This window comes from Serinus canaria, chromosome Z (genome assembly GCF_022539315.1).
Source record: "Serinus canaria isolate serCan28SL12 chromosome Z, serCan2020, whole genome shotgun sequence".
In the NCBI taxonomy this organism is placed as follows: Eukaryota; Metazoa; Chordata; class Aves; order Passeriformes; family Fringillidae; genus Serinus; species Serinus canaria.
In genome coordinates, this window is record NC_066343.1 from 54,490,971 (window position 1) to 54,518,813 (window position 27,843).

The 27,843-nt window shown below is 38.1% G+C and overlaps 1 protein-coding gene across 2 annotated transcripts in view; it reads right to left on the reverse strand.

Moving 5' to 3' along the window:
* Positions 1-27,843, reverse strand: part of MAST4 (microtubule associated serine/threonine kinase family member 4) — a 279,028-nt gene that overhangs the window by 177,460 nt on the left and 73,725 nt on the right. Inside the window, exon 3 of one of the 2 annotated variants that reach the window (XM_030236869.2) lies at positions 21,912-22,033. In XM_030236869.2, the coding sequence (XP_030092729.2) occupies positions 21,912-22,033 (122 nt within the window). Of the gene's footprint in view, positions 1-4,330; positions 4,462-21,911; positions 22,034-27,843 lie in introns of those variants that run through there. The other variant, XM_050986530.1, reaches the window with a different exon arrangement.

A 27,843-nucleotide genomic window follows, 5' to 3' on the forward strand; every position in this document is an offset into this window, starting at 1 on the left:
TTCTTCACTTTGCAAGAGACACCAGGCCAAATTCCAACTAATGATCTTCAACTTTTATCTTTTTTATTCTCAACAGACCACCCAAACACAAACTGCATTTAGAAAACAGATAGTTACAGCCTACCTCTCTCCTTTCCTCTCCTATAGAGTGTGGCTTCCAAGTCTTCCAAGATACCCTTTTACGTCACACATCAATTTTCAGTATTTCAGAAAGAATTCTTTTCATTAAACCTTCTACTCCAAAGGAATCTCACCTGCTTAGGAGTTGTGAATAAGGCCTTTTTTTCATTAAGTTCTTTCCATTCTTTCTGATTTCTCAGTAAATGCATTTCCAGTTGAGTCAATAAGCAAGCACTTAGAAAAGTCTCTAAGGTATGACTTTTTGCAAAGGTCTCAACAACTTATGTACCCCATTTCAAAACATCTATCTATAAAAATAACTGTTTTCCTGTACTGAAGACAGAAGAAAGGAGTAGTCAAGGCTACATATTGACTGTACCCCTTGCCATCTTTTCCAGAAACACATAAAATTAGTATAAATTGATTTTCTCAAATCCACAAAAATAGCAACTTTCTATTTACATTTTCCTCTACATTACCTACTTCCATTTCTACAGCAGTAAGTCTGAATTCTGTTGATTAAATTATTTTTACCTCATACCCATTCCCCCCTCAAATCAATGCATGCATTAGATTTCCAAGTGGAATTTTCCATGTTGACTATAATCCTATCACTACAAACAATGCAGTGCAGTTACTCTGAATTTAAAGGATTAGATTCCCTATAAAAATTTTCCAGCATTGAAAAAAAAAAAAAGTATATATACCTAGAGAGAAGAAAAGAAATAAACACAGCATTTTCTTTTGACATTTGAGAGGTTTCATGTACAGCTGTTTTCTCTACTGTTGGTCAATTTCTCGGCAAGTCTAATTAAAAAAGCTCATGTAATTACCCAAAGATTTACAAGACACTGTTTACAAGCCACTTAAAGGCAAATTGAAATTAGCAAAAGGAAAAGTGAAGGCCCAAAGCATCTGTCTGACAAAGTGAAAGCTTAATCGGCACTGGAAGTATGACTGAAGTTGGCTGCTTTTGAAAGTAAGGTTTATCTCACATTCCCACATCCTTACAGATTCAGGGAAATATGTGCTACCTTTACCATCCATCATCTGGGTTCAGAGTCATTAGTTTATGGCAATACCAAGTACACTGCTTAGTCAAACAACTACAACACAGGCTGTTAGCAGACTGCAATTAAGAATGTAATTAATAATGTGCAAGAAGTTTTCACCTTTTTCAAATTTATTTGCAAGAAATTGTTATTTCAATCCATACTAAACTGCACTTTAAAAACGTAGAAGTTGAAAGAAATTATCAATTTTATCCTGATGTTTCTCACCAAAAATGTGTTCTTTGCAATTAAACCTTCAGAATCTGCTCACTGAAAAGGAGCATATACTACAGATTCGGATGACTTTATTCTTCTATGAATACAAACACACAACTACACACAAGAAAGTGGTTGATTAAGTAGTTAAGTGTATTCAGGCTGCAACCAATTAAAGGCTCCATTTCTCTCTGAAGCCCCAACAGAAAACCTTTTACATAGCAAGTTGAAACAAGATTTATCCAAGTCTACATATTTACTTAAGTCTTGTATTTTGAGATTCAATTCAAGCTGCTTCCTGGCTTTTTTTTAAACACAGCACGATGGTACAAGGCGCTAAACACAACTACATCAGGTTCCCATCTAAAAGGAAATGGTTTGTGTGTCCTGTAAATCAAGCTTTGAAACAAACTGTGTACAAAGAAAAAAGAAAACCAGCAGTTACACCAACTTTGCTTTTAATTTACTCATACGTTATTTATCATTGTATACTCAGTTTAATTTAAATGCCCCTTCACCTAAGAAAGCACACAGCTTTCAAGCAGATTTACCTGCTTTTAACATTTCTACTTCTAAACAACAGAACTGACAAAGTTACATAAAGTTATCTGACCTTATATTGAAGATCACAAGTATTTCAGAACAGTCTTAACTCACAAAATTTCCTTTTCTTTTCCCCTGTTGTTTTTTGGGGGTCATTATTTTGCTATCTGAATGGGGAGGTGGGTGTTTTGTTGTGGGGGGTTTTGTTTTTTCATCTGGAGGCTTTTTGAGGTGTTTTGGGTTTTTGGGGTTTTTTTTTTATTTTCTTGGGTTTTTTTGTTTATTTCTTTCAGAATATACTCAATAGTCTTTACAAGAGAGCATCAATAACATACGAAAAAGAAGAAGGGGCAAAATACATGGATTACTCTCACAGAAAACAAAGGGTGGAGAGTTATTTAGGGTTGGGTTTTTTTATGGTAAAAACATATACTATGACTATAAAATAACTAAGTCACTATTTTGGAATGTACTATAAATCAAAAGGTCAGCAAAGTAAACAACTCAGACACTTAATATTTATTAACAAAACTTAAAACAGCAGCTACACCCCTTGTCATGTAACCTGCTTTCCAGCTCACAAGCTCATCATACCAGTCTCTAGGCTAGTTGCATGAACACAGATGAAGACAGAGACAAAGCAACAGAAGAACCTAAGGGGAGCGAGAGGACAATATAAAGACAGATTCACTTCAGTGGTTTAATGAATACAACTTCAGTGTAAAAAGCATTCTACCCCTCCCATCTTTTTCTAAATGATAGTATGTAAATTTTAATACTTCTGACCACTAGCTGATTTTCTCCATTCTAGGACCAGAAGCTAAGGACAGTCATAAAGTGCACATCTTCAAAAACCGCATGCGCTGCCAAGTGCAAATAGGCCCCTCTGCTACTTGGATTAGTCACTGTAACTTTCAATAGGAGACTGTAAATAGCTGTAAAATATTTTTGGTATTCATTCAAAATTGTTTAGTTAAAGTTACAGAAAATAAAATAAAAATAACATCTGCAGAACCCAACACATTTCTTTCACACAAAGGTTTAAGTTATAACTTAATCAGACCAGACTGCAGTTCAATTCAAAAGGAAGAAATCCGGTTTACACTACTAAATGCATTAGAGCAGGTTTAAGAGAAGGAAATCCGGTTTCACTACAAAGATATACCTCCTGAAACCTTTATATTCTTTAAAAGCTGTAATCCGCAGTCTCAACCTGCAGCAGAGATTCTCCCCCCTACTTGGCTATCAACTGATAGAAAATATTTAAGATATAAGGACTGACTTAAGGTACTTTTTTATGAAAGTTACTCACTTTCCACAGGCAAGTGTTATCATACAAAAAGTTAAAGTTAGTGGATTCTTTAAAAGGCCCAAGAGAATTTCAGGACTTCCATATGCTACACAACATGTGCTAGAGATTCGACTTGTATACCTCTCTATCTAACAGAAACTGTGGCACTAGATCAGCACCAAGTTGAAAGCACTGATCAAAAAGGGTGTCTTACTAAAAAGTTCAGAACTGTGTAAGTTTCAGCGCATGTTAAAAGCTTTATAGGGGTTTATATTACCTAAGAATAATGATCTTAAATGTATGGAGACTTTCCTTTTCACCCTCCTCCCATTGAAATTGCAGATGTGGAGGAAAACAAAAGAAAGGAAGTACATTCATCGCTGAGAGCTACTTAAGAAAAGGGGCTTTCTGAACAATGGGCCGTAATGATGTAGTTTGAGGTGGTGCTCCATTTTGGTGAAACCTTAAAAAAGTAACTACACCGTCTATTCGGCTATAGTCACATATTCTTTATTAATACACTTTCTGCCAATGGATAGTATATCAGTACCCGCATTTTAATTATTTTAGAGGGTTATGCATTATCCTAGAAGGGTTTACGGTTCGAGTCTTGGGTTCAAACAACATACGGTACCAACACTGTGCCATAATTCTCTCTCTGTTTGGGATACGGCATTTTCTAAAGTTAAGGGACACCAGCGGAAAAGTAAGCCCAAAGCCGCCCGGGAAAGGAAGACGCGCCCGCTCCGCCTTTCAACAAAGTGCGCCGGAGCGCCGAGCCCCGCCAAACTTTCGCCCCCCCGGTAACGCCCGTCCGCTGCCCGGCCCAAAGCGCGGCTGGCGGGGAGAACTACACCTCCGTCTCCGCTCCCGGCTGCCCGGGAAGCTCCCGGGCACGGGCTGCACCGCAGGCTCCGCGGATGAGCCCTCCCCCCGCCCCAGCGCCGGGCAGCCCGGCCGCCGCCGCCGCGCCCCGCCCGCCCGCCCACAGGTGTCCCCCCGCCGCCGCGCCCGCCGGCACCGCGCCCCGCCGCAGGTGAGGAGGGCAACTTCCCAACTGCGGGCAGCGCGCATTGCCCTCGGGCGTGGAGCCGCACCCTGCCCCTACCTGCAGCCCGCGCCTCCGCAGGATGCCCGGCTCGTCCATGCCGGCGCTCCGCCACCCTCACGCCGGGCGGCGCCGCCTGGCCATGCCGGACCGCCCGGACCCCGCTCCGCATCCCCGCAGCTGCCGAGCGCTGACATCACGCCCGCGCCGATTGGCGCCGCCGCCGCACGTGACCGCGCGAGGTGCGCGCCCCGGCAACTTCGGGGCGCAGTCCGGCGGCCGCTCCCGCAGCGCCGCCGTGCCCCCGCTGCCATTCGGCAACCCGGGACGCCAGAGCCACCAAGAACGAGTTTTCCTTTACTTGCAGGATGAAACTGCAGTAGTGCTATAACGGCACCGTGTAAGAAGCCGCGCCCCACTGGATTACCAAGTGCGGCTGCGGAGAACCCGCGGAGAGAGGACGGATTGTCTCAGGGGTGCAGGCACCGCGGCCAGCAGGTCCGGCTGTGACCTTGGGCTTGTCGCTCGAGGGCCTCTCATCAGCTCAGCTAACCCGACTGGTGCAAGGAAAACTCGTCTCCGTCAAAAACTAGGTGCTAAATCCTTAAAAGCTATGTCTCAAAGCACAGATTTTAAGGAGCAAAACGGCAGTGGGAGTTTTCATATCTGCCAAGCTGCTGGTTAAACAGATCAGTGATCCCCCCCCCCACCAAAGGCTGTCACCATAATATCAGCTATTCACCCATTAACAGTCTAAGATGAGGCTATGACAATCACACCTTTAAATCTAGTATGAAAAGAAATATTGATTTCCTGTCATATTGCATCATTTTGAGAGGTAGTCCATGTACATTCCATAACAGTAAAACCTGCCAGGAGCAAAGGCATTTAGAACAAAAAAAAATGAAGGACTGCTGAAAGGATAACGCTAAGCAGTAACAGCTTATCTGAGGAACAGAGAAAGAAAAGGCTGCTGTATTCCCTGCCCCCAACCCTCAACTCTTCCTCATATAACTGAAATGCATTAAAGTTATTGGTTTACAGTTGTTACAATTAAAAATATATCATTTCTGCTATTAAGCTACATTTCTCTGATACTTCCAACTGTATTATCCTAAAAAGCAGTCAATTTTTATCTAAGTTACATAGTAACATTAACTGAACATGTTTCCTCTTCCCTGTCCCTCCATTTCTCCAGCTCCAAATGCATCCATCACATCTGGTCAATGGCTTAAAACTCAGCCATTACAGACTTCAGTAACAGGATTAGAGCAGTACTTCAGTTAAGAAAGGAGACATTCATACTGACCAAAACTCCAGTTCCACAAGAGGGAGACAAGGAAAATCAAACACACTGACAGATTTACAAATCTGTAGGCCAGAACGGGATATGCGACCATCCTGCCTTCCTCTGTAACAAATGCTACTCATCCCTCCTGAATTCATTTTTCAAGAGTAGTATCTCTTTAAGCAGCATGCTAACGCTAATGAAAAGTTTTTTGCTTTACAGAATCAAACTGTAAAGTGACTAGATTCCCTCACCTGCTTGAAACAAAGGGAAAAAATGTTACATTATCTCCTGTGGATTCCACCTAATATTCCTGCTTTCCCTTTTCCATTTCAAAATGCCATCTTTTTTCTTCTTATAACACTTTAAAACTTTGTCCCATTCATTGCATGAGTGGGACAAACTCACACAGAATCTCTTCTGTGTTTCTGTTTCCAAAAACAACACAGGCAAATGAATGACAATCCAAATGCTGTTGCATGCTTCCAGTAAGGGTGGCAAAAAATAATTAACCAAAGACTGTCAAGTTTCAAGGATGAGAGGCAAAATCTTACCATTTGTCTCTCATGACACACTGCAAGTTTCAGCTGCAAAGGCTGTTTGCATTTTTACACCCAATCTTTACACATACTGCACAAGTTTTATTCTAATCACTGAAATACAAAATCTTCCAGTGCTCAATTTATCAGTTCCTTTAGAGGTAAGTAATACTGAAGTATAGTTAGCTTTAGTCCAACGCTCATTTCAGCCTGTGTATTTAACTCTGTATGTATGAATTCAAAGTACCCCATGCCATCTAGCTCAGAGGTCAGTACTGGAACAACAGCCTACGAAAGTCATACTAACAACTAATGTGTCACTGACAGGCACAGATGCAAAAAGTCCACAACCTAACAAAACACCTCAAGTATCACAGAAGCTACAATTTCATAGCAAAACAAATTACAGAAAGGATTACAGGCAGACAGAGAGCACAGATGTACAAGCATGAAGAAACTACCCAACTCCAGAGTGCAAGTGTAACATGTTTTGCAATATCCTGAAGGTCATTGGTACAGCTGCCAAAGTATTACTGGAAGGCAGAAGAAAGAAACAAAGAGAAGACTGCCTTCCAGTGGAAGATGAGTTAAATCCCATATAGAAGAGTATGAAACTATCTTTCAGTGAAAAGTGCATTTACTATCAGTTCTAAAAGTGGCATTTTCCTAGGCCTGTACCACATTTTATAAAGGTGGTATTGGAAGGAACTGAAATGCAGATATTTGCACATAAGAAGGAAAGCATCCACTGAATTTTCTTACAATTTATGAATCTCCTTAGTTATTGCCAAAAGTGCATCTTCATGTTTAAAAATGCACATAGCAAAGAGTTTCTGGAGGCTTTCATTATTTGCCAATTATTATTTCACCATCAAAACCATGGTAGGTAAGATTGTGGTATATTAGAATCTGTGTTTTAGAAGAAAAATCCATGCTCTTGGAAATGTTTAATATAATTATCCTTATATTTATATATACAAAATACAGCAAAATACCTCACACATTCTTTCACATCACTTGTAGCAGAAAGGCACAACTCAGTTGTACATGCACTACAAAATAAAACACATAGAGTGAATGAAAAAAACTTTTTCCCTTCCCCCCATCAGGGAAGGCAAAATTATTTTCAGGAGAACAGTAATCAACCTCCAATTTTGCCAAAATTTTTTCTCCCCTATAAATGAAGTATTTGACCTGATTAAATGTGAAGGATGTTTCAGAATTAATTTAGACACATACTCCTAAGCCCATGTTTATTTAAAGCTGCAAAGAAACATGGTAGAAGATAGTTTTCAGGACAATTACATAAATCTAGTAAGTTTTTATCTTCATTCAACTGCCACTTTTTTGCATTTATCATACAGCTTCACTTTAAAAATAATACTGACTGACAAAACAAGAAAATTTAGAAATTGCTGTAATTACTGAAATCAGCCAATCAACCAGATAAAACCTAAGCATGCAAAACTATATATGAATATGTAACTAGAGTTTTACAATGCAGATTTAATTTAAATTTAATTTTATGCATACACATATCCCATGTGTGGCTGCCACTCTCATACTACACATGGTAATAGCATATGATAAATCATATTAATTATGCACCATGAAAAAACTCATTTGTACTCTGCCCCTAAATCTATCTTTGTCAGGGCTATGTCCTATACCTTAAATACTCTACAGCATCCAGTCACCATCACTGAGTTTTAAAAATAATTATTTTCTTCCTAAATGTGAGAATTCATATGCTTAGAATAGGTAACAAGCAATGAAATAATTGCCTTATATTCTCATAACGTGCTACCCAAAGTAACAGGAACTTTTTTACAGCACAGGTAAAAAGGGCGCTTTTCATCATATTTTTGCCCACTGATAAGCTATTAACTAACTTACTAGAAAAATTAAAGTATGTTAACCACCATAATTTCAAAAGTCAAGGTAAGTGAACTACAACTATAGATAACTGGAAATGATTAACATTACTTCATATGCAGCCTTTTTTTTAAGCACATTAGAGATGAGAGAACTGTTAGAGTATACCACAGCATGTTCCCCTGGATGTTGTAGTTACAATGGGTTTGAAACAAATTCCTGCAAACACTGCTTTTGTGGTTTTGAATGGAGAGCAGCCCCATAGTAATGGACCTGGGGGCCCTGGTCCATGGCAAGCTGAACATGAGCCAGCAGTGCCCTGTCAGCCAGGAGGGCCACCCGTGTCCTGTGGGCATCAGGGACAGCATCAGCAGCTGGGCAAGGGAGGGGACTGTCCTGCTCTGCTCTGCTCTGCACTGGGGCAGCCTCACCTCGAGTGCTGGGGGCAGTTCTGGGTGTTACATTATAAAAAGGACAGAAAGCCATTAGAGAGTGTCCAAAGGAGGGCAACAAAGATGGTGAAGAGTCTGGAGGGAAAGCCAGAGCAGCTGAGGTCTCTTGGTTGACTCACCCTGGAGGAGACTGAGGAGAGAGTCTACAATGTCCTCACAAGAGGAAGCAGAGGGACAAGTACCAATCTCTTCAGTCTCAAGACCACTAACAGGACTTGAGGAAAAGGCATGAAAAAGCTATCAGGGAGGGCTTAGGTTGGATATTAGAAAAACTTTCCTCACCCAGAGGGTGGCTGGGCACTGGAACAGTCTCCCCCAGGAAGTGGTCATGGCAAAAGTCTGACAGAGTTCAAGAAGTGTTTGGACAATGCACTCAGGCACATGGTGTGACTCCTGGGGTGTCCTGCACAAGATCAGGAGTTGGATTAAATTATCCTTGTGTGTCCCTTCCCAGCCACATTATTCTGTGCTTCTGTAGTAGTTTAAAGAATAAACTATCAAGGGAAGGCAACATTACAGTTCCAAAAAGGAGCTCAAGTTTATTTTTCTAAATGGTCATAAGAGAAATTGAGCCACCTTTGTGTTCCAAAACAATCATACTCTGCATATGATTAAGAAATAATCTAGATAACATTCCTGTTCTGTAGTAATCTGAAAACAATTTCAGTTCCTAAAGGAATTTTACACTGAATTTTAAACACTCCATGCAGACACAGTAACTTTTTTTTCCTATTACATACACAAAAAATCTCAAAGTACATTACACAGAAGTTTTCAACTGTCCCATATATATCCACACCAAACCATTCATACTGTCACTCCACAATGCTTTGGGGAAAAGGGATTTCATTAGAATCTTACTGGAAACCAGATCATCATCACAGGATGTCACAGAAGCATGAAAGTCCATGTGTGGTGCTGGGAGATGGGAGATGAGTATTTATTTTTTAAATCAATCTGACAGAAGTGAAACAAAAAGGAAGTGAAACAAGATGAAGATTACCTTTAAATAATTTTATACAGACAACATCTAGCCATCTTAAGTAAGTCAAAACCTTATAGTATCACTCTGTACTTTTACACGACCCAAAAGTTTTCTTTAATGCAATGTCTTTAATGTTATCTGAGGAGAAAAGGGCTATGGAAACAATTCTATCCATCTGCCTCTTGTTCCTTCAAGTTCTGGAAGTTTTGTTATCTGTGAACTGTCACTGAAATTGGCTACAGCAACAGAAGTGAGACATTTCATCAAAATTAGCAGTAAAAATTGACAGACCAACACTTAACACCGTCACTGAGATAAGCGACGCTGAAACCTGAAGCTGCATATATCTTCTCAGTCTGTACATCTAGACTAGAAAACAGAACTCTAGCTCTGCAATATATTTTTCAACAATTTTCTCACACAACCACAAGAAAGGCTGTTGTTTCAGAATTAACAGGAAAGCGTATTTGAGATATTCACTCAGTGCAGGAATATAGGCCAGCTTTATCACAAACTACTTGAACGGGGTAATGAAAATCCACCACTCAGTTTTAATTATTTATTTTCCAAGACTTTATTTACCTACAGAAGCTATGCAATGATATCATATGAAGTTGCACATTACTTCAAGAAATTGAGAAAGCAATTCTCACACTTTAGAGTGTTAGGGGCTAAAGCTACCGTGTCTATATTTGAAATTGATAAAGCCAATTTATTAATAATTATTAATATACATTGAAGTTCTCAGAAACTAAGGAATCTAAAAGAATCAAGTTACATCCCCAACATCATAATCAACTACTAACAAGGCCCAGTAATTCATATACAATTTTAAACACTGTGAGCAATACATATTTTTACTATTTAAAGTGGAAAGGTTACACTATTTCATCTATATAGCCATTTATGCTCCTGTATACATTTGCCTAATGTCCCTTCTGAGGGCCTATAAAAAGTACAGAATAAATGCTCCATATGAAACCTTTCAGGGTGCAACATGTTAACCCACTGCTTCCCAGAAGTAAGCAGACATACTCCACCAGCCAAATGTTTTCAAGGCACCTCTGAGTCCCCAGCACTGAGAAGGCATTGCTAGCCTGACAATAAAACCATGAGTTCTCACCAGTTTTTTCCTCTATCCTCCTTCAGTGTAACAATCCTACTCCCACACACAAAGTGCATTACTCCATTTACATCTCTTCTATGCTTCAGAAGTAAGGACTTTTGGGCAATAATCACTGCATGGATTGATAGAGCACCATTTAATTTATGTTCCCCTTCACCACATTACAAGCACACATTCAGGTTAGCCATGCTGGCTTCCTGACTGTCCAAGATGCACTCCAACTACCAGGTCCAGCAACGCATTAAGAGACAGTTTATTATTCTCACTGTATATTACTAAGGATACAGATCACAAGCAGGGAAAATTCAAGATTTCTCAGTCAGCAAAACTCTAATTCTCTTCTTCTAGAGCTGATAAACCTACACAAGTTGCAAACCACAGCAGATGTGTGCAACAATTTATTACATTTAAGGAAGTATGGTTGACTGCCGCTGTTTCTTAATAAAAGAAAACATTACTGATTCTGTTACTTGTGTTTTAAGGTTCTTGAAAACAAAGTACTTAATCCCATGCAAGCAGGTGTGCCTTGCCACAGTCCCCATTACGCAGGCAGGAATGGACACGTTCCATGGAGAGCGTGGCTACACACTGGGTCCTCTCAGCACCTGCCGGACAAAATCGTACTTGTTTCTGGGTTCACCACTCATTCTGAGGGGCTGATTTGTTACCTTATGTAATCAAATCCTCATGAATATATTACAAGAAAAATAACTATTGCAGAAGAAAACCAATTTTTCAAATAAATTACTTAAAGAAGTTAATAAATTCTCCTTTCAGTGATAGAACATATATAAGAAGACAGTTCACAACAGACATGCCAGCTTCATCCATTTTGCCTTTTCCATCAAATACTGTGTTTCTTACTCCATCAAAAGGCATAGCTAGATCACCAATTTAAAAAAGGCAGCCAGCCCTCCAATTCTCTACATCTTCCATAATTATACAATAATATAAAAGAAATTTCTTTCTGAAAAGACAAGCACATCATGAGTACAGTCTGAATCTCTCATGGGTCTCCTTTCAACAAGAACTGAAATACATATATAATGTTCTCCCTTTTTTTCAAAAGTTGCTGAACTATTTGTCTCAGTATCTCCCCAAAGACAGCCTAATTGGCTAATACAGAAGCTACGCCAGTTTTACTCTTAGAATTTGAAGTTCCACACATATAGCTATGTTTACAGAGAACAAATAAAAACACCTCTGAGTTGAGGCTTTTCAGCTCAGTGGAATATTTCACATGCTGTAAATGGAAAAGGAACCAAATTCTTTAAAAAAAACTCATGGCAAAACAGTAATAGCAATTACATTTAGAATAATCCCTGTAAGACATTTAGAAGTTTGATTCTCAAGTGAAATCAGTTGTAGGCAAGCTCTACTCAAACCAAAACTATCAAACTTTGGCAAGGTTTAAGTTCTTGTTTTGAGATCACTCTGAACAATGATGTATCTAGTCTCCTTTATTTTGACGTCCCATTTTCCTTTTTAGAAGCATTTAATCTCAACACTTGCAATAATGTGATGTTTTCTCAATGAGATAATATATTAATGTTCTTTCTCTTAAGGACACATAATCTTTCTTAATGTGTTTTGGCTGTTTCTTCCACTACAAGATTCAATACTTTCCACTACACATGGTCCAGCTGATTCACAAAAACACTCTACTTCATTAGAGAGCAATAGTTAAGCCTTTCAACACTCAAATAAATTCAGAAAATAGTTTACCTCACTGAAGTCTTGACTCCCTGTGGACAGAAGTTCCATTACAAATCAGCAAAGTAAGGAAGTCTGGAATAAAAGGGAATGTTCTCCTAATGATTACTAGTTGCAACTCCATATTTAATAGGTAGAGGACATATAGCAAGCATACCAAAAAGATTTATTCACAGTTACAACTTTCTGGAAAAGCAACTTCATGCTAGGAATGTTTGTTCAGGATATGCTCTTACTGGAAAGAAAACTTTTTATGAGAATAATGAAATACACTGAATGAGATCCAACTTCACTGTAGGCTAGTTCTCTTACTTAACTTGATTTTTTCTCCCTCATAATTCAACTTTGTTTCTTACCACCTTCATCCTCTCTCAATAGACAACTCAACAGATAGCAAAAGGAATCTGTGATTAGCCAAGTGTATATTATTACTATGAAATTATTCCATGCTTACAAAGTCAACCATCATTTCTGAATTTAACTAACCAAATACTGAGTACCTTCCATTGTACCATAAAATTGCAGCTATTCTGCAATGATCAAGAGGTTAAATGCATCCATGAGAGAGTAGCAGTTAACTAATCTCCTGCTGATTATTATACCTTTTACTCAAGTGACATTGGGTCAACTTGAGCACTTATCTAGTTTCTTAATCTCCACAACACCATGAAAGAAAATTCTTGATAGATGCAATGATCTCACTGGATTATTACTTTATTAAAAATCTGATAGAAGTGGATAGATACATATGCACACAATTGGGCATACTGTGATAAAAGAAAAGAAAAAAAAACAAACAATACTTTCTAGCTTTACTGATGTGACAACAGAGTTGATGCTAAAAATCATCAGTCCATTGTGGAAGGGTACAGAAGAGGTGAGCAAATGCAATGACCATGTCATACCAGTGAAGCCAGAACAATTTTAATCACCATTTATCAGAAAAAGGGAGAGACTGCAAGAATACTAACAGGTAAGGTTTGGTAAAAAATATCAAAGTCCACATTCCCATCTGCCTCCACAGGACAAAAGTACATTTTACAGTAACACATCTGGTTTCACATGAATGTACAATGAATTCTGACTAAAAAACAGAGTTACCAATACTCAGCAGCATGTGTCAAAGCCAACTGTGGTGGTCAACCCATTTAAAGTTTCAGGTCAGTAAAACAGCAGTTGCTTTCAAACCTAAAACTGTAAGAGAGCAGAAGTGGCAATGCAACATCCAACACAAAAGTACTCTGTTCTGTGTTCAGAAAAATTCTTGCTAGATACCTTTGCTTTGCGGAACTTAAAAAAAACTTCAATAAATAAATAAATGTGGAGGAATGTTCATTCCCACCAGAGATCTGGAAAAACTACGTTTCCCCACCCAGCTCCAGTGCCTGTAAGTCAGCAGGGTCATTCAACTCAGTTTGAGTCTCTTTGTTTTGAGACTTACAGCTATCATCAGAATCACGGGAGTACTTCAGCTTGAGGAATGAGATATATTGTTCCAAACTGTCTGCTTCCATCCTCTGTTACATTACAGTCACTTTGCAAGTACCACAGGCATGAGAACATGTCAACTTACAGGAAGAAAAATAAAAACATTGCTTCACCAATTTAGAATTGTGTCCTATTTTGTTATCCTTTAACATAGGATGCTGCCCCACAGCAAAAAAAAAAAAAAAAAAAAAAAAAAGCAGAAAGGAATACGTCTTATTAGCTTCCAAACAATCCCATAATTTTAGGCCAAACTTTACTAGGAAGTTCAAAGAATTTTAGTATTTGCATTTTTGTCAACTGAAACTGCCAAAACAGGGATCAAGTTTCATAGCAATAGCAGCGCTAGGAATAAAGATTTTACAATGCCAAAAATTAAGTCTCTTAACAAACAGAATATCACTATTAAAATTCATGTCAGTGGAACAGTATGTTGTCCTCTACCCCATTTTTTAAAAATTAATCAACCTATTCTAATTATACATGAATACCAAATTCTGAAGACTGCTAAGAACAGTCAAAGACATTGTAATTGCCTTATAAGAACACCACACAACACCCTAACCTACAACAATCAACACCACACAGGGAACTCTCACTTTCAGGTTACCAACACCTCTCACTTCAGATCCTGAATGCAGACAGAAGTATAGACAGCAGTTTTCTGACACTCATCACATTATTCCCCATGACCATTTTATCCCCATTTATTTGAAAGAGAGAGCTGTGATTGAAATTAGTTTAAACTTCCATTACATACTTCTGAGATTGGAAATCAGACCAATCAAATTAGATTTGTACATGAGCACACATCTCCTCAAGCAAAGGAAGATCTCCTTGCAACTCATAGTTTACTATTTTCTCATCAAATGGTACAAGTTGTAGATGTATCAGTGTTTCAATTAATATGCTGACAGACAATTCACAGTAGTCTGCTTTTCATGACCAGAGGAAACAGAAGACAGCACGGAACAGGAGACATCATTATGATTAAATCTTCCTCAATCCTTCCAAATGTCAGTCATTTTTCCAGTATCTTCCTTCACTTCATGTCCTTTCCAACCTCTTTATTCCCCCTCTATTTCCACACCTATAAATCTTCTAAGAAGTTGCAGTACCTTTTGATCTAAGGCCAAATAAGTTCATCACTATATTCTTGAGTTTTATCCCTTGTTAATCACAGATTACCATTTTATGCAGTCATCCTCTAAGTAAAGTCCAACAACAAGCTGAGAAAGTTTTATTCCCAGAAAGGCATCTAAACTTCAAACACTATAAATGATTACACATTGATTTCCTCTAGTCATATAGTTTACTGTGAAACACCACTAATCCTTTGTCTCTCATGTGGCAAATTCTACCTGGGTGAAAAGTTCACAGCCTCACTTTGGTAACACTTCCCACTTTTCCCACTTTCTAAGTGATACTGGCAACACAATTCTAGATGACGTTTTAGGATAATCATCACTAACACCACACACAGACAACTGAAATATTACAGCAGACAACGACAAGCCCTTATTCAGAGCCCCTACTAACACACAGTCAGAAGCTTCAGTTCCAGAGATTTAACCCAGCTTACTGATCTCAACCATGTGTGTCCTACACTAGAAGAACAAAGATATCCTCAGCCAACAAAAATTTTAACAGCCCTAGATTCTTGATTATCTAAAACTAGAAACTGGTCCCAGTGAGCCTCTTCACCATTCAGTCCCTCATAGATACAGAAAAGGGTTATATCTACATTCACCTCTAATAAACTGTGCAATATCTCCTTTCAGTTCTCTCTCATGCAGTACATCCTGACAGCTGGAAGCTAACTGAGGCTGATGGGAAGTGACCTACTTCACCACAAAGGAGGTATTTTGGAAAAACACACTGCATATGCTCACAGGACTTTTTAACCTAGGTTAGTCTTCTCTGAGAGATTATTATTTTACTTACTTTTCCCATTATTCTTTACCAATGATAATTTGCAGCACAAGCTGTGTTCTCAGTTCTGAGAAATCACAAGCTCTCTCTGGGAGAAATGTTAACCCAGCTGTCACCACATCTGTATTTTATCCACACCCAAGAATGAGCAAGAAAAGTATAAGAATTGATAAAGTCACTAGTTTTAATCAGAGGACTCAGGAAAGAAATCAGTATCTAGAATTCTGTCAAGCAGCTGAATCTACAGTTTTGTTTTAAATTCAAGTACACCATGACAATTTTGAAAGCAATGATAGAGCCAAGTAGAGATATACTTGTATTTATGGAAGAGAATTTATGTGTTTATGGAAGAGAATATCCAGTCACCAACTTCTTGCATCAGCTCATCAAAACAAAGCATATAGGCATGTCTATGAAGATGCATGTTCATCTCCCTCTTGCTACTACTAATTTAGATATATCTACTGGATTAGAACTGCAATAAAGTATTTGTTAAAAGGCAAATACAGACAAAGTAATATGAAAGCAAATATATATTCATAAGGAAGGAATAAATGGAAAAAAATACGCAAGGGAGAACAGCTTTCTAGTCTTAAAAGTTAAACGCAATTGAAGCACAGACAACCTGCTATCATTACTTGACAATTTTAGCATTTCATAGGAATAAAAACCTCACATTTTAAAATTATTTTCAGTAACTACTCTTAGATCTTAAGCTTATTTTAAGTTAATTAAGAACATGGTTTTCAGCTTCATACAGGGGTTTAGCATTCTTCAGACTCTGTGTTTCTGAAGTCTAGCTAACTATTTTGGGGAGATTTGAGATAACAAACCAAGATTAGCTACTTTGGCAATTTCTATTATATAGTTTTTATGCTTCTCACAACTGCCATCCTTGTACTTGTGCTGCATTAACTGTCAAGAGTATTAATTACCTGCTCACACACAAGCTTTGAAAACCTGAATCCCTGGACAGGAGGAACGAAAACTTAAAGAAACTCAAGTTTCAGATGCAGTTCCCTTTTGCTTTCAAGGAAGTTTATTTAAAAATAAGTTCAGCTACACTTGATATTCATTATATAAACTGAACACAGACAAGTAGCGATTTGAAAAAAATCCACTAATTCCAAAATAAAACATTTAAATAAAAGCCTTTTTTAAATTATGTGGGTTGGCTAAGCACAACTGATACTGTCATTCGCTTATCTAACCAATTAGTGCTTCTAAAGAATGTATTTTATTTGTTCACTATCATTTATTATCTATGCAGTAATTTTGCAGCTTCTCAGACAACAAATGGCTGTCTTACATCTGGGGAATAAAACACACAAAAGGGTGTTGGTGTGCTGTTTGAATACATGCAATTACTGGTAGTTAAGTTCTAATTAGCATAATTAGTTTTGAAACAGTTCCCATAATAACTGTCAACATTATGTCAATTTAGCTGAAGTTAATGGCATATTTAACAAAGACACACTTACTAATTTTCAGTATTATACTATTTAAAAGAGAGGAAGAGGCAAAGCTCTTTCTGAAGAAGTAGTACTGTTTTTCATAGACATTGGACACTTCTTATGTGTTTTCCTTTCAGCAATCCAACTTATAAAGAAGTACTTTATATAATTAGCCCCCTCCAGCTTCCATAAGACCATTCTTGCAAATTAACACTGATAAAATGGCAATAAAAAGCAACCAAAGTACAGATGTTTGCAAATTCAGTCTTCTGTTGTTTTGGGGAAGGCAGTTTGCAGGGGGATGCCTGGTTTGTAGGGGGAAGAAATCAAGAGGTAAATCCTGTAAAATATAAAGTAAGTAGTATGCTAAAAAGTAGCAAATGTTTCCAGTCACACCTAGACCAAACATCCCTTCACTGCTTAGTAAGAAAGGGCATAAGCCATTCACAAAGGCCAGTTTTACTGCTTTTCTAGTTTTGCTGTTACTAGAAATTATTTCCAAGTACTAAAAAATGATCCATTATTAAACTAACAGTCATTTCATTGGCATCTTTCACATTTCCACGAAGAAACCATATGCTTTTCAGAGCCCAATCTACTTCACACTGTATACTCATCTCACACAACAGAAGGAATGGCCAACCTAAGCTCAATACTTGCCATAAAGCTGAAATCACACATCCAGTCTTGACTGAATTTAAAAGCCAAGTGTATAACAATCAACATGTTTCATCTGAGGATCTTTATTATTACGTGAATATTTCATAGAGCAAGTTACCATAAAGTACTCATAAAATATGCTGTCTCAGAAAGCTCTCTGGACTATGGGAAACATTTCTTGTGGCAAAAAGGAATTTTTTTTTATTTATATAAATCAGATAAACAAAAAGAAAGACTTCCTGCTCCTTAAAGCAAGGGATTACTATTTTTTTTAATTAGGAAAAAAGCCACCATACAGCCAAATAAGCAATAAATCAATAAAACCCATAACAGGTGTTTGACAGTAAACAATGACAAAGCCAAATCTGAAAAAAAAAATTCCCAATTAATCTGTGCAAATTAATTTCCTGTCAATACATATTTATCATTATGTATCATAGAGACACTTTATGTTTAGGTTTCTGTTGTTTTTTAATATATGAAGCTAGCTATAAAATGTTAAAATCAAGTATTTCTTCAATCTGTGTCACACAAAATACCTTTATACCTATAAACAGTAATTAATTGCTCAATTTCAGACTTGTTACCATAACTTTAAGCATATCAGCTTATTACAATGAGAACTTAACAAAATTGCCTTTATTTCAATTTATTTTGAAGCATTTTCCAAAAATTCTTCTCACAGTAATAAATGGAAAAGTCAAAACAGTAAGTTTACAAATGACATTTGAAAATACTTATGGAGTGGCAGGGAACTCCATAAGTACTCCTTCTCTACTCCTCCTGGTAGAGAACAGGAGGATGACCCCTAAATTTCAGAAACTGAATGAGGCAGCAACTTCATGTTAACTTCCAGTCATCCTACCCTGAAAAGATGCCTGAAGTCAAGTGAACTGACTGACAGCGTACACTGCAAGGAGTGAGATAAATTAGCTCTACCACAGTTTTCCTGCACTCCTGCAAAACTCAGCATTGAGATGCACAGTGAATCTCCTTCCAGGAGTAACTATTACTGAGCATGGAGAGGAAGAGACTGACCAGACCAACATGACCCATAATACCATACTAAAGCAGAACCCCTCAACCCAGCTTTTCCTTTTGCCTTTCAGCACTGAAGACATTCCGCATCATTTTCTTAATGCTTTTAGTCCAAACTAATTCTCTGTGCAGACTGCCATTGTCTGTTTCACCAACATAGAATCTTTCATGGACAGTTTGAAATGCTCACAACATATATTGAAGAGTAGCACAACTATGACTTAGCTGCCTCTGGACTGTGGGGAGCCCTCACTGCAGCCACAACTTCCTCATGAGGGGAAGAGGAGGGGCAGGCTCTTATCTCTGGTGCCCAGCGACAGAACCCAAGAAAATGGCCTGAAGATGTAATAGAGGAGGTTTAGATTGGACATTAGGAAAAGGTTCTTCACCTAGAGAATGGCTGGGCAATGGAACAGGCTCCCCAGGGAAGTGGTCACAGCACCAGCCTGACAGAGTTCAAGAAGCATTTGGGCAATGCACTCAGGGACATAGTGTGATTTATGGGGTTTTCTCTGCAGGGCCAAGAGCTAGACTTTATGATCCTTTTGGGTCCCTTCCAAATCAGATTATTCTATGATTCTGTGAATTAAGGGTGCACATCAAATCCAATTCACTACCCACTCATCACAAAATCAGCCTTCTCCTATACATCTTTAAACCAGCTCTGTGGGTCTACATGGAAACTGTATTTTTAATTTATAGTCCAACAGCCTATATACTACAGGAGTTAATCATGCATAGCTATTGAACTCTACCTAAAGCAACACCCGCAGCCTATTTTAATCAATATTCTGTCAAAAAAAAAAAAAATCATTTCCCACAGAAAGGTTTTACACCTGTGAACCAGTGTGAGATTTTGTGAATTTTTAATAAAATATTGACAGAACAAGAAAAAAAAAAATACGTTTTTTGTACCCTGTTTGCAATTGCACTAAACACCAGCATGTATCTTTGACCTCTTCACTTGTCATTCTTGTCTATATTGGCTCATAACCACCACTCAGATCCATATCAGCTGAGTATCAACCCACATGAGAATGACCAGTTCTAGTAAAAGAACTAAACAGGTTAATTATTTTTCAGATGAGCAAGACAATACATTTAAAGTAATTTCAACTCAGACCGTGACCAGCTACTTGAAAATTCTTCATAAAAATTACTTCTAAATAAGGGTAAACTCTCTCCTAAGCATGATTAAAAGTAAAAGCTCCAATTACTAGAATCTAACAATAGGCCTCCCAAATTCAACTCTACCAAATCATGGAATCAAGGGGAAGAGAAAAGTATGCAAGGAGAGGGAGTGATCCCTAACTTACAGTCCCTTTTAACCAAAGACCAAAGTCCTCAAAAACCTGACAGCAAAGTATTTTTCAAAGGAGGCTTGAGAAGAGCTCTGCCTATGTGACACTAACATTAACCTCCTTAGGAGGCAAGTCTGATCAGCAGTTCCAGATAAGAAATAAACACTTCTGAGAAACCTGCACCTCCACCCTGTGCACAATCTGCTCAGATCTGCTTAGAGGTTCTTGCCTGCTTTTGCATTAGCATGAAAGAAACTGCAGTCAGGCACAGATAAAAGATGTGGAAAGACAGGAAGGAAGAAGTCTGTGGCAGACAGATATGCCATAAAACTATATAGGTGATGAGTTAAAAGGCCTTAAGGAAGCAAGGCTCACTGAATTTTTCATTAGTCTATTGTTTTATGGCCATTTAAAGTATTTATTGTCGAAATGGTGCTGTATCTTCCTCTTCCTCTAGTTAAAGCATCACAGCAAAACAAAAACACAATATTGCTAGCAGCATGCCCCCTAATAGTTGTGCAGATAGAAACAGACCATCAAACAGCAAGACAGCCCTTTTTAAATTCAGTTAATTTGGAAAAAAAATTTTTTTATTCCCAAATATAGAAAAGAGGAAAAAATGTGGGTTTAATGCAATTTAAATTCATTTCTGACCATTCATCTACTTTCTTTTTCATTTTAATTATACATAATCCAAATACTTCATTCACAATTAACAAAATTCATAGATTGACAGGAATTTAATTCCCTGGAAAATATTAGGGTTCAAAGCATAGAACTTCCAATAGAATTAAGTGTTTGCAGTAAGTGTGGAGTTCAAAAAGCCGTATCTGCCCTAAAGAGCCATAAACAGCACCATCACCACCAAGCAGAAGGCAGGATTAGATTTATAAGTGAAAATTTGTTGCATTTGAAGTGAAATACACTTCAGACAGATCATGGAGAAAACAGCCATCTACCTATCAATATCATATGAAAAAGAGTCATGGTGATATCTCTTCAACATAGGCTGACCATAGCTGGTTTCAACCTGAATACTGTGTTTAAAAAAATCCAAAACAAATCACAAAATAAGCTTCCCCTAGAAAGCAGATATGGATTGACAAAGTTTTATGACCAGCTAAAGACAAGAGATGGGGGAGGCAAAGCATTAATAATTTTTTTCCTTTCTTTATACAAGCAACATATTTACCACAACTCTTTGAAGAAAAGTATAGGCTAGTACACAGGGCCCTGCATTAAATTTCAACACTTCTTAAGATATTAATATACAGAAACACAAAGCAGGGAAACAGATGCTTGAAACCAAAAAGCTGAAAGGTCAAGTGTTTGATGCATCTCTGCCCCTTTCTCCTCCCTTTTACTTTAATCCAAAAGACTTCAATAAACTCTTGCTTCACACATCTGTGTCCTCATGAGGACTAATGTGGAAACAGACATTGACAGAAAAGAAATCTCAGGAGAAAGGACAGTTACCTCCTATAGCATGCCCTTTTTTTAAAGAAAGAAACCATTTAAATGCAAGCAGCTATATTAATGCAACATTCAGCTCAGGCTTTATGCAAAATCCAGTAACCCAATTCAGAGTTACTGCTATCATAAATGTTATTCAGCTGCACTCAACATATTAAGTAATGTTGTGTGTAGGCATGCATTAAGTACTTCAAAAATGCAGCGTAAGGAGGAGAGCTTGGTCTGGAAATAGACTCTGGTTTGATCCCCATCCTCCCACCAACAGACACGGAGGTAAAATTTTTTTGGTACATTTCTAGTATTGAAAAAAAGTTACTCACCAAACTAGCAGTGAGTGAAGGTGCTGACTGTCCAAATGTTTGGTAGCGCATCCGAACAAGATTAGTGGTTTCTATAGGTTGCCACAGCTGCTGTCCAGTTGCATTGGGAAGCAAGTATTTGCCTGTCAAGTTCAGAAAGATTAAGTTAAAATATGAGATGTTGCAATTGAGGGAATGCAATGGACAGTTTACTGTAACACTCTGGCCACTGTGAAACATCATTCACTGCAGCCCTGACCAGAGCAGATTCCAACAGAATTCCTGCTATTCACTTGCTAGTCCTTCACATCATCCTCCCTCTAGATGCAGTTCTCTGTTCTCAAAACTGTATCTTTTTCCTACATAGAAACATATTTAAAGCAACAGGAGATGCAAACATCTAGAAGGCTTGTTCTGAAACTTAAACTCTGAAATAGTCAAAAATGAAAACAAGAAAATATATTAAGAAATATTCCTCTATTTACCCCTTGAAGGAATAGTGCCCCTCTGAGTCTGAAGGACAAAGTGAGATTTATTGGAATAAGACACTTACCACGTGGACAATCACGCAATTTTGTGTGTGAGGACTATTCTGCTTCTATTCCAGAATTCGTCATAATTTACCTAATACATATCACTCAGGATCTTTATCCAGTGTCCCAAGTAAGGGGAGATGACCAAAGTACAGGCCAGCCATTCCTTAGGAGTGCTCTCATGGGGCTCTCAGTGCCTGTGCTCTCCGCTTGGAGGTGTCAGTTTACTGTGGGCAGGAAACTGTGAGCCCAGGGCCACACAGGGCACAGGGCCACGCTCCCCATCCCAGAGTGACACCACTCAGAATTGTCTCCCTACAGGTACTAATGAGGTGGGCCACATCTCCAGCTCATGAAGCCTAAGGTACAAACTAGCAGCAAGGAGAATATTCAAGGAATTGTACTAAGATGACAAGCATGTATTAATACTGTTAATTTCTGCTCATTTTCAGCCGCTGTCAAGAAGCAAGCTATATATACTGGTTTTGGCAATATGTCCACCTTAAGTTCTTACTTACCTCTGCAAACTATGCAAAAGTGAGACAATCACATTACTAAAGCAACTGTCTTCTCTTGGAAGACCAACAATCTGATGCAAAGTAACAATTCAGAATCTTATTTTTAATCAAATCTCAGTTTAAAAACACAATGCAAGATCTTGACTGAACAGATCAAATGAAAAACATCTCCAAACCACATGGGCTAAACATTTGTTTTCTGAAATCATTAAACCCCACCTCATTAATCTTGTCATCTAAGACAGCTATGTTATGGCTTTGTGCCTGACCACTGAGACAGGATGTGTACCCTGGTAAATTGGAACAGGTTTGCCAAGAAATCAAAAGCCTCAGTTTCATAATTTTATTTTAACAGTGGATCCACAGGGAGTTGCTAAGGTCTCTGGGATATTACTATCTTGGAAGCTAGAAGTTCCCAAGCAGCAGCACAGGACAGTCTTTTAACACTTTCCAATCAGTCTTCCAAATGTGCTATTGTTCTTCGTTACATTGGTAAAGCAGAACCCATAAACATTTTTGCACCCCATTTGCTAACAGCCTGCCTGAGACTAGAAGAAAAATGTACAACAAAGCTGCGGTTTCTTGCCCATTTATCTAGGATAACATTTCCTAGAACTGGAAAACCTGAATTAATTTCCCATCTGCTCTCCCTGCTTCTTTCTATAAAATTTTTGTTCCCTTTTTGCATAGGCTCCTATCATGCTCAACTAAAAAGGTGCCATAAAGAGCTTAAGGCATTGATTGCAATATACACATCTTTGATATTCCATTTATGTCAATCCTCAAATATACCAGTGACATACGCAGTCAGAGAGAGCTTTACATCTATCACCGCAAAAGGTTAATTCCTTCTCATCTAGATAGAAAAAAGAGAATTAGGAAGTGACTGCAAAAAACTAAATTATACAAACCTTCCATTTAAATAGGTGTGTTTTACTTCTTTAATGCTTTCTACATAAGAAGAGGTCTATACCTTTTCTTTCCTTCCTTTTTGACTCTACTTGTCAGACACTGGTAACATGAAGTTCTCAGAGAAGGGTGAAATCAAACATTTCCTAGTGCTGCAATCCATAGGTTTCCAGACTTTCAGGAACATCCAGACAGCTCCAAACAAGCCATCATCAAAATGCTTCAGCAACACCTATTCTGTCAAGCAGACATACAATGCACATAACTCCTTCAGAAACTCTGTATTAATCCCCTCCACCATAAGGAAAATGATGCTAAATAATTTTCAACTTCATCACTATAGCATAATATTAGGGCATTTTAGTCTTCACCTGATCCTTCAAAAAAAAAGTTCATTCTATTAAAGTTGTTCTAAAAACTGGGTAACATCATCACTCTTTGGTTAACAAGTGCAGTTTCTCATAGGGTACTGTGGTTTAGGAATGGTATTCCCAAGCTTAGTTTTCCCGGTAAAAAAGAAAATAGTAAGCTGCTCCCCTCCTCCTCTAGTGGGACACACAAAAGGCAGAGATCAATGACTGAAGTAAGGACATTTACTGAAAACAGCAATGAGATAAGAAAATGAACAGCAACAGCAACATCACTAAATACAAAAATGTACACAAAAAGAGGGCTATTTATGTGCAAAAATGCCCAGTGAGTCCAGAACAACAAAAAACAATGGCAGACGGACCCTCTGCCCACCACACTTTCTCCAGGATCAGAAAGAAACCATGTTGTTCTTGGTAGTAAGAGAAAGAAACCCTTTCCCTTACCTCCCCAGCAATGAGATAGGATGGTAATGGGTAACATTTGGGTCTTGGCCTTGCCCACTCAGCACAGCACATGGCAGCCCAAAACTCTTGGGCTCAGCAATCCAGCAAGCTCAGCTGGCCCTGGCAGCCAGGACTATGGCACACACCACCACACCCGGTACTGTAAAGAAAATTAACTCTGTCCTGGCCAGAACTAGGACACAGGGGGTTACAACCAGCCTCAAAATCCTCTATCAGACACTAGACCCCTCCCAGACTGCAGTAATTTTCATTTCGTATGAACCTCACTTGAGCTTCCCAAAAAAAGAAGATGGAAGGCAATCATTTGCATTTAGTACACAAATTAACATTGTTTTAACTAAAAACAAGCCAAAAACATTTAAATAACAAGACAATTTAGTCTAGGAGGAGAAGGATATATGAAAAATAAGTGTTATTATTAATGCTTGTACTTACTTTTTGTTGTAAATGTGCACCAGATCCAAACTATGGAGAGCTAATAGAGTCTGTACCTAACCATATGCAGGGCATTCTAAAAGCCACCTTTACTATCTGCCCTTGACAGTAATCTATATTTTACTCTGTTTTTATCTTGCTCAGACATCTTAAAGAAAGTCTAAGATATCTTGATACAGAGGCTAGAGGAGATGCAATCCTACACGATGAATCTTGTGCTAAGCCCTTCCTTGAACTGTAATATTTTGCCTGACTCACAGGAAAGCAGAGTGGATTCACTCAGTACTATACAGTCAGTATCGCCACTGCAAGAATTCACCAAATATTTCATTATTTTTACTACATGATTACCATCAAGAAATATTTAAACTAATGCTGGGGGTGTGTCTGTTGAAAAGATAAATTGGGCAGTAAACACTATCAAAATTACCAGTGAAATCATGAGCATGTATGATGCTGGAATTATCCTTCCTCCCATCTTTACCCCCAAGAGGAGCCTTGAAGGTACCACAGTTTTCACAAAATACTGAAATTAAGGTAAGCAGTCTGTCTAGAACTCCAATTCTTCTTTTCATAGTACACAGGCCTTTAAACACAGAAATGGCATACAAGAAATATGCTTTCTTAGGAGGCAAAATTAGCCAGGCCTTAGACAAAAAGATGGTAACAGATAAATTTCTTATCTGGGAACACAGCTAGCCTACTGCATTTAACCATCACATTATAAAACAGTCCCTGCCCAAAGTGAGTTAATCACCAACTCTCCCTCAATTCCTCAAACAATAATAAAAAAAATAAGTTAAAAATCCCCTCATACTGTCCACTCCCCCTTTCCCTTAACTTTATAGCACTCCTACACTTTTTTTGCTGTAGTTTCATTCATAATTGTATGCATTTTACTGCTTTTACATTTTCTTTGACAAACCTTGATTTAATACATATCCACACCTCCCCTTATTAAGTGATTTCAATGCCAGTATTACACAAAAAATATGAGCTGAAATACATTATTATTTTCACACTGCATTCATGTCTGCCTTCAATTCTTCAAGCAGCTGCTTTCCTTTTTAAGTCAACTGATTCATGAGGAATTCATGAGGGACTGAGAGGAAGGCTTCAACTCCACCACAACCCTTCCATCTTAATTCAGTGTTCTGGCCCATATACAGCATAGAACACTGCCAGCATCCAGACCACTGATACACAGGTAGTAATGTATACTACTGGTACATTACTGATAGTAACGTATACTGCTTTCATAAGCTATTGATATTGAGTCATCCACTGATAGAGTTCCCCTACTTCTGTCTTCTTCAATTCCAAAATGGTTACTGTTGACTTCCTCCATTTCCTCTGCAGAAGCTTTGCTGGTATCTTTGTCTCCCTTCTTGTGCCTGAAACTATCAGGACAGCCTAAGGCAGCTACACAGGAACTAACAGCATCCCTTCCCATACCTGAATGCTATCCTTGTTAGCCAGCACATTTATCAAAACACATTTTGATGAAGGGTGGTTTAAGCTGACTACGTAATGACAATAATTTAGCAGTATTTATTAATATTAAATCATGATTGGTGAACATAGGTAACACAGTACTGCAGTTCAGTGGCATCTTCCCCTTGAATGTGCCTCTTGTATATCTAGATTCATTTGTAATGAGTATTTCTTGAAGGTCCAAATAGAATCATCGTTAATTCTTACTTCTATTATGTTCAGCAAGCACCTATTTGTTATACGACATATGGTATAAAAAACCACATACACTTACTTACACAAAAATCAGTCACAAAAGGCAAGCTTTGCTTTATCCTGAATAGAAAAATTTTTCCAACTGCTGAAGTTCTACTCTCCTTCCTCTGTCCCTCTCAAATGCGTATCATAATAGGACAGCTGAGAATTACTAAATGAGATAGAATCTAATCTTCCATTTTCAGTTAGAATTTTAAAATAACTTTGTCTCTGACAATTAAGCAATTGCATATTATTAAGAAAATGTTTTGGCACCCAAGTAAGATTTTACCTTTACAGAAGTACTTAGGACACTGTAGATTGCACTGCTAGAAAGTCTGATTTGTAACTAGTCAAAATGCAAAAACTAAATACAGAGGAAGCATCTTGAAAGTTTTTAATATAAGTATTTTTTGTTAAAATAGTAGAAGCAGTTTTCTATTACACTACTGCAAACAGAATACAGGCATGTACTTTTCAAAAAATGTAAGAATCTGAATTTGGGCTGACAGCAGCTACCAACACAATTAGTTCAAAGCAAAGCTGTGCATATGATTACAATGCACCACAGACTTACCAGAAGCTAGCATCAATGTGTTTGTGTTAGCTGCTGTAAAATAGCAGTCTTCAAAACATCCTCTTGCCATCTGGACATCATTAAGGCAAGGGCCAAGTAATACTTACTTCAGTTATTTATCTTGTTAAATCCACTATAGGTATTTATTATACAAGTGCAGAATATTTTAAAAAATACAGAAAGCTAGATACTTCTCCCTCACTGGTTTACTTTAAAATGTCACTGATCTTATCTAAAGAATCTATGCTCTGGACAAGTCAGACTTGCCAAGCACAGTTTTAAGTTGGTTGCTCACTTCACACTGCTTTTTGGGGAGCTTCAGGAGCATGAGCTACCTCAGAGCAACAGCAACAAGCCACAGTAGAAAACTGGACTTTACTGCAGAGTGCTCTTGATCATAAAAATGTTCTGAAAAGA